The sequence below is a fragment of the Drosophila erecta genome, unplaced genomic scaffold (assembly GCF_003286155.1).
Source record: "Drosophila erecta strain 14021-0224.00,06,07 unplaced genomic scaffold, DereRS2 tig00000092-arrow-pilon, whole genome shotgun sequence".
In the NCBI taxonomy this organism is placed as follows: Eukaryota; Metazoa; Arthropoda; class Insecta; order Diptera; family Drosophilidae; genus Drosophila; species Drosophila erecta.
The window spans coordinates 2,696,239-2,704,486 of NW_020825207.1; the positions used below are offsets into that span (position 1 = coordinate 2,696,239).

An 8,248-nucleotide genomic window follows, 5' to 3' on the forward strand; every position below is an offset into this window, starting at 1 on the left:
AATCAGAAGCACGAATGAAGAGCCTAATTCGGGATTATTTGCGTTGCAAATTAAATTTGATTGCAGATTACTTTGGCTCTCGGTTGAAAAACCGGGTTTTTTTGAAAAACATTGAAACTACAAGTAAAACCATTATTAACATCGTTTTGATTCAGACGGGCGTTAAACTCAATGCAGATTAAATCAATTTGCAGCCCAATCTATCCAATTTATTTAAGTGTGCAAGCGGATGGACAATTGGACAGGCTTCACTGACCACTGCTGCTTTTTATACAAATAAAAATACAAATTCAATTCACAGAACATTCCCTAACACGCCACCGTGCTCCAATTATTTAATTGTTTAATTTACTTAGACTCGAAATGAAGTGACACAAATTATTCTGACGGGTTTTATTACAGTTACGGGCGATGTTTATTTATATTTAAAAACTGCAGATTCCACCAGGGTCCATGGTATGGGATACCATGGATGGCCGAGCTGCAATCTTATTAGACAAGCGGGCTGAAATTTGAGTTCGACAACAAAGGACATTTGACAATTGAGAGATGACAAATGACCAACGGGGAAAACTTGAGCTTCGAGCTGACGATTGATTGCATTATAGATGATGTCGTTGCTGGCCACGCCCCCTGGACTTTTAGCCCGGTAACTGGGTATTTATTTGTATTCAATCTGTTTGCCTGTTTGTCAGTTGGTTTTCAAATGTTTGCACGAGCAAACACAAAAGACGCAGCACTCAGTTAAGTCCTACCTGCCGCCCCTTCCACTTGGCAGAGCCACCCACCCACTCGCCGCCAATTCCATTCCCCTTTGGCAAGCGCCGACAAATTGTGTCAATATTTGTTACCACTGACAAGCCAAGAGATTTAATTTCCTCTTATCGACTGGGGATGACTCGCCGTGCAGTAGTGGTGCTGTGGGAAACTAAAAACAAAAGCCAGTTGCCATCAATATTGCTCAAACAGTGTCCTGTTCCCTCATCCCCCATCCCGTGCCCCTGCCAATGCCACCAGTCTGGTCACATGGAATGTCCCCTGTCCCATGTCCAATATCCCTTCAGATATAGCCAATCGAGCGAACATCACTCATTGTTGAGCTGCAACTGCACCACCCATCAGTCCACCAACCCACCAGCCCACCGATTACTAGCCACTGGTTAGTTCCTTTGTGCGTGCTCCTCGACCAGAACGGATTGTTAATTGCCGGCTAAACACAAGATGGGTTCACGTGGAAGACAGTTCCTAAGATGCAGTGATCAATATCGAGCATACGCCAGGTGGGCCAGAAGAGCTTAAGCCAGCCGGACAGCCGTAAGCTTAATATTAAAAATTTATGCAGACCGGCTTGATTGAACGATTAGAGAGCAAAGTCCGTGTACGATGGTACGGATTTTATTTGTCTGCGGTGAAGAGAAAGTATTCAGAAATTCGGCATCGCAGACGTGTTATTATAATTTCCTAAATATAACGCTGAACTAATTGCCGCCTCCTGAGCAGGTGGTTTTACTTGTATGAAGCTACAAGTAACCACATTTGCTGACCATCGGCGATTCTAAATACCATTGTACAACACCCTAATTTCCACGAATTTCCACTTTGTATGCCCGTCGCGTATCAATTTCCAGGAAAATCCTCAGCAAATACAAATAAAACATTTTCCTTTTCTTGTTTCTCCCTTGCCATTTGTGCTCCCTCTTATTTTGGCCCGGGTTTTCCGCATCTCAGCCAAGCTGGATGGCGTGAAGACGTACATGCGGATGCGACGTGTGCCGAATCATCTGCAGGTGAAGGTCATCAAATGGTTCGATTACCTGTGGCTTACGCAAAAATGCTCGGACGAGGAGCGCGCCGTGTCCTGTCTTCCTGATAAATTAAAGGTAAGTACACGGATGCGTCTTAGGCCCCGGAACACGATTTGTCCATTACTAAAGGCGATATCTTACCGTTTCCCCGTCCATTCCAGGCTGAAATAGCAATTAACGTCCATTTAGATACGCTCAAGCGGGTGGAGATTTTCCAAAACACAGAGGCCGGTTTCCTATGCGAACTGGTGCTGCGCCTGAGGCCCGTGCTCTTCTCGCCCGGCGACTACATCTGCAGAAAGGGTGAGTCTCGGGGTCCAGGCCAATTCCTTTGATATCGCCACTAACTCAGTGCTATTTGTTTCCATCCGATTCTGATTCCCTTTCTGATTCCCATTCCGATTCCGATTCCGATTGTGATTCCGACTTAGGCGAGGTGGGCAAGGAGATGTACATTGTGAACCGAGGACGACTGCAGGTGGTGGCCGACAATGGAAAGACGGTGATGGCCTCCCTGAAGGCTGGTTCCTATTTTGGCGAGATTAGTATACTCAATATGGGCACCGCAGGTAAAGAACTTGGTAAATATCCCGTTTTAGTGCGACAGGCGGAACAATAACGATAACGTAACTACTACAACAACCTTACCAACCCCCCTGCCCAGAAAACTAAATGAAATCAAATGAAATAAAATAAAATAAAAACCGAAAGGAACCCATTAATCAACAGACACACTCACACACCCTGAAAAGCATACTACGTAGCCGTGTCTATGTGTGGAATGTAATTGTCTATAATTGTGCAACCAAGTGTTAACCGGATTCCCACGATCCTCCCAGCGAGCAACACGTACTCCCATAGTTTAGAGATTGGTCCCAACCCGCCATTCGAATTCCCCAGCACATATGTAGCCAACTAGTCGAGCACAAGAATCAATTTCGATGGAATTTACGTTTCATATCATATATACCATATGGGGCGCACCGTTTTGTTCATTTTTCCATTATTTTTTTTGCAAGTTTACATCGTTGATTTATTTATTTGGCCAGCCCTTAGCGTATGCAACGCATTTTTATTGCTCACCCCACGCACAGGCTGCAAAATTAATGAATGTCAAATGCAATTATTGCACCTGCATGCACTCACACGGGTCTCTCGATTTCATTGTTCTCGACATTTTTATTCGGCGCAAATGAAAACGAATGCAATAATTGTGGTCGCGCCTCGGCAAAAAGCACAATTTACTGAACTTTGGGCCGCTTTAAAAGCGTGTAATAGTTGGCCAGCCAAGTGTAAAGCCGATTCATGGGGAAAATGGAAAATGGAGCAGCTAGCAGGAAGCAGACAGCAGCTCAGTTCATTATAATTAACAGGATTGTGTGCCATCCAAATGCATGGCGGTATCTATGCGTTGCATACTCGAAGGCGCATCATCGGAGCCATGTGCCACCTAATTGAGTTTGAGAAAGAGCAAGAGTGGCGAGAGCAACTCAATTTGCAAACAAAAGTTAAGGAGGTGGCCCCAAAGTTTTGCACCCCCACACGCACAACCCACCAATCCCCATTTTGCACCTCCCTGCCCCCCTCAGGCAATTAGAGACGCTGAAATCGAATTGTTTAAAGTTCTTTGTGTTTCTGCATGATTAAAGCATTATTCCGGTTTAGTTCCATTCGTGCGCGCTCAACGGTGAGAATTGCCTACAGGATTTTAGCACCGAAACGCCGTTCCTTACGCTAGTTAGTCGCTCCATCTTTGTCTTTGTCTCTACTTTAATCTCTCCGTCTCTCTCTCTCTCTATCTATCTATCTCTATATGTGTTTGTCTCCTAACTCGGTGTTGTTGTTGTATTGCTTTGCCTGGACGTAATTTAAACGTTTTCCTACACGTAATTGCATTGCGAGTTGTGTGTAATTTCAATTAAGTATACGACCCGTGTACACAAGCCACTCACACTAACGATTCTTCTTGTCGCCAAAAAGTGCACATACCGAATTTGGATAAGCGAGCATTAGGATTTTAATCAAAACCCGTCTACCATTAATCCTATTCAATATTTACCCACTGTTTTTCATCGAACTTCCATATTGTGTGGCATGCAATTTTAATGTCATTGTGCGCCCAAGTCAACAAGAAGAATCGACAGACACAATGACTCGAGCACACAAATACACACGCAGAGCATCTCCGGGAAATGCTTTTTTGCAAGACCATTAAACTTTTCTCTTTGCGTTGGCAAACATTTGCTTTGCCAACTTTCCCGATGCGAAACAAAAACAGGCAACCGACGCACAGCCAGCGTTCGCTCAGTGGGATACAGCGACCTCTTCGTCCTGAGCAAGAAGGACATGTGGGACGTGCTGAAGGAGTATCCGGCGGCGCGTGTTCGTCTGGAGTCGATAGCCGTCAAGCGATTGGAGAAGTACAAGAAGGCACCGCTGGAGAAAGGTAAGGCACTTGTCTTATTTGCTGCCACCCCACTCCGCTATCCGGTTCACCAGAACCACAAGCCCAACCTCCCAATTCAACCACCCATCCACCCATCCACCCATTCACCCATCCAGCCACAGAACATCCAGCAAAGCCACCAGAATCCCCTGCCAAACAAATACCACTCGAAATTCAAAGATACCCATACGAATACGAATACGAATACGATTGCCCCAGAATAACACGATTCGATTGTTTTCGCCTTCCGTCTTTCCGTTCCGTCTTTCCTTCCTTTTTCGTTATCGATTTCATTTGCGTCCGTTTCCGTTTGTGAACGATTTTGATTTAAAACACAGTCAAATACTTTAATGTAGTTGCCATGGGCCGTTGCCAATCGACGCCGGGCTTAGTCGAGAGCTGTGGCCGCACGTCTCTGGAGGAGATGTGGCTGCCACCGGCGACGGTGATGCACCACCACCAGGCGCTCCAGCAGCAGCATCAGGCATCCCAGCAGCAGTCGCATCGACAGGAGTCCACGCAAGCCTCCTCCCAGACACATGGGTACAGGTAAGCATAACGTCCTATTTTGGGATATGAGATGTGCAATTAAGTTTCTGTAGTCCCCGCAGCTATGCCGATCGTTTGGTCCGGGCCACGGACTCCCCCAGATCGGTTAGCCCCAGTGCCCATGGATCCGAGGAACGACCACGTAGTCGAACGACTTCGCACCACTCAATAAGGCCACAATCCCAGCCCAGCCACACGGGTAAGCACGTAGAGATATGCAATTCCATGGCATGGTTACTATATGGCCACGTAATCCCCTCCTATTAGGTCACATTTGCGACTCCAGTTCGCAGCTGGAGTGCTATGGAGCGGGCGTGGGCGGTGCTGGTGGCGGAACCACGCCCCTTTTGGGCTCCCACGAAGTTCTCGAGGACGAGATCAAGCGGCTGAGGGAACGCCTGCACACGGTGGAATCGGAGAACCAGGCCCTGAACACGAAACTCTCGCAGCAGCAGTGGGATCTGGAGAACCGGCTGGCCGAGATTGAGATGCAAATCTGCGGAGTGTCGTCGACGTCCAGTGTGGATCCCGAGAATGAGACGGAGGAGCTGGAACGGAACAGAGAGAGTATCATTTAACACGGGAGCGTGCTGCCCCATCAGGCGATCGGTATGGTGTACATATCATGTTCCTCATGACTCCACGATCATCATTGATCATCTGACAACTGAGTGCATTTGGCGATCGGGCGACTTGGATCATTACACCGCATCATATTGCATCTAACTCTCGCTTCCCAAATCTCCCACTCTCTATCTGTCTCGTATTTGTGTTTCTCCCTCTCTCTCTCTCTCCCGCCCACTAACTGTGCTTTGTATTTGTGTGTATGTGTGTGATGCATGCATTCCAAATTGCCTTACTAACGAAAAACCAATAAAAAAACATCAACATAAACATAACCAGGAGCAGCAGCAGCTATACAGCAGCAGGAGGAGCGCAGGGATCGGGAGAGGAAGGATCAAGGCCGACCAATGGAGAGTGAAGCGGGAACTGGGTCCTGTGCCAAATACTTCTCGCTTTAGAGAGATCCACACACAGAGAGAGAGATAGAGAGAGGGGAGGACAGGGCGCCAGATAATCCCCAAGATGTGCAATTAATGTCTCTTATGATCATTACGCTACACCAAGAGTAAAATAAAGCCGAAAATGGCACTGCCAAATGAAAATTGTCTGTACATAGGTGTGAAGAAAATTCAGATCAAAATATAAGCAAAACGATCGTAATTGGTTAAGCTATGCACGATGGATCGGAAAGCTTTAATAGATTATCCGAGAGAACTTTTTCCAGAAACCCTACAACTTGTTACCCAACACTTACACTTTTTCCATACTACGCTCAGAAATAGATTGAGATTTACATAGATATATCATTAGGCCTAGACGCTCTTCGCTCCTTTTACTGGTAACTAAGCCAAATCGAAACGGGTACTCGAATTCCCATTGTAAATAAACTTCGCTCTAGGAACTCAATTAGCATTATGGTCAATGACATAAGTATGGATCATCTGAATAAATAACTAAAGATTACTTTAACTCATGAGTGTAACAAATGAATCGTATATCTATTGTAATATTTGCTAACTGTAATTTGAAAAATTAAATTTACTAGATGTGTATATGGGAAACGATTTACTTTACAACTGAAAATAATGCATAAACAATTTATGGACAACTAAGTGAATATTTGCAAAATATTTGTACTATTGGAAAAGAACTGCCAGAGCATACACCACACACTCGAAAAACTATATTAATAATAATAATAAACAAACAAAAACAATTTAAAAGAAAACGCTATAGACATTTAGCTATTGATAAAACCAATATTAATGGGTAAATATGTCAAAAAGAAAACACTTTTAATGCAATATTAAATTGTACTACTGTCGTATATAGTATCTACATTATACATGATCTAAATTATACTTGATATGGTAACAATTTAAAGGTCTAAATGTATTTAACTTTAGTTAGTTGCCCCCAGAGCCAAACCAATGCTGAAGATTGTAGTTGAGAAAAAACCAAGATTAATTTAGGCAAGAAGGTTCTGTAGCAGAACACAGAACGCAGTTCGAGAATCCCCATAATATGGGGGCTGCGATGAAGAATGAAGAATAATTAATTTAGCTGTAACTCTAGTTATACCTAGTTATACCATTAGATGTGTACCAGAGAAGACCAAAAAAAGATCGAATCTCGATCAAATATGAAAATTGTTCAGTGTCAGGTCCCGGGAGCATTGAAAAAGGCAAACTGAGTTGATAAGAAAACCTAATAATTATATAGCTAACTCGATTAAGAACCTCAAATTTACAGAATGAGCAGGCGTTTAAGCCAGGATACGTTTGAGTATCTGCCGAGAAAACGGAAACTGGAACGAATCTCATTTCATGCCAACAATGATAGGCCAAAAACTTAAGCTCAAATTTTGTTACGATTTTTTCTTAGATTTTTGTCAAAGAGCTAAACTTATTTTCTATTTTCTAGAGAACAAATAGATGAAAAATTCTTTTTCATATTTTTCAACCTAATTACTTTTCGGAATATCATATAATGGATTAAAAATTAATTAATAATTACAATAAACATTAAATGGGGTTTCATCTAAGACAAAGCTTATAACAAACTAAGAAAAGTGTTAAACGAAAGCTAACGAAAACTTGTAAAAGTCAATCGTAGTTTTTGATTCCTTAGTTAGCCAATTATTGCCAAAGTTAAAGTTGAATAATATAACTTAATTATATTACATTTTTATGGCTTTTTAGCACGCTTATCACGGGGCAAAGGCTCCGGCCCTTGTTAGAATTATTCCTTCTTATTTCTTCAATGTTTTCCGTTAGAGCGCGTATAGACATATATCTATTTGTTATTGAACGTAAGATACAAGGAACTACATCGATTCGGTTGTGTTGTTGTCGCCAGGTGCAGGTGGTGAAATAAGAAGCTGGCGAGTTTAAATGGCTTACATAATAATTTATTAAATAATTTGGTGCATGAGATCTATGAAACAAAGAAAAGAAAGCAAAAGAAGAACATTCATAGCTTTATTTTTACTATATTTAATTAATTAATTTATAAGAACTAAATTGAATAAATTAATTCAGCATTGACTTCATAGCAAACACAGAGAAACAGCATAGTTCTCAGATCATCGGGCAAGAAAAGGCATTTTTTAATCGGTCACTATAAATCAGATCAGATCAGACAAGACCCCGATTTGCAGCAGGTAAATCGAGCTTATCGTGCGATAGTTTCAAAGCCGTTTACAATGCTAAGCCACTCTGGAAAATCTGAAAAGGGTAAAGCAAACACACAAACACAAAACCAAACAAAACAAAATTGAATTATAAAGTAAAGCGACAGCAAAACCAGAAAGAAAACTGAAATACAAATAAAATCAAAACAAAACAAAACAATACAAAAAATTCTTAATACATGAAAATCGTGC

General features: G+C 42.6%; 1 protein-coding gene across 2 annotated transcripts in view; it reads left to right on the forward strand.

The window, feature by feature from the left end:
* Positions 1-7,225, forward strand: part of LOC6547364 — a 59,007-nt gene extending 51,782 nt beyond the window's left edge. Inside the window, exons 7-13 of one of the 2 annotated variants that reach the window (XM_026980767.1) lie at positions 1,729-1,880; positions 1,967-2,108; positions 2,237-2,386; positions 4,084-4,251; positions 4,608-4,800; positions 4,854-4,999; positions 5,068-7,225. In XM_026980767.1, the coding sequence (XP_026836568.1) occupies positions 1,729-1,880; positions 1,967-2,108; positions 2,237-2,386; positions 4,084-4,251; positions 4,608-4,800; positions 4,854-4,999; positions 5,068-5,378 (1,262 nt within the window). In that variant the 3' untranslated portion in view covers positions 5,379-7,225. Of the gene's footprint in view, positions 1-1,728; positions 1,881-1,966; positions 2,109-2,236; positions 2,387-4,083; positions 4,252-4,589; positions 4,801-4,853; positions 5,000-5,067 lie in introns of both variants that reach the window. The other variant, XM_026980766.1, reaches the window with a different exon arrangement.
* Positions 7,226-8,248: the final 1,023 nt, after the last annotated feature.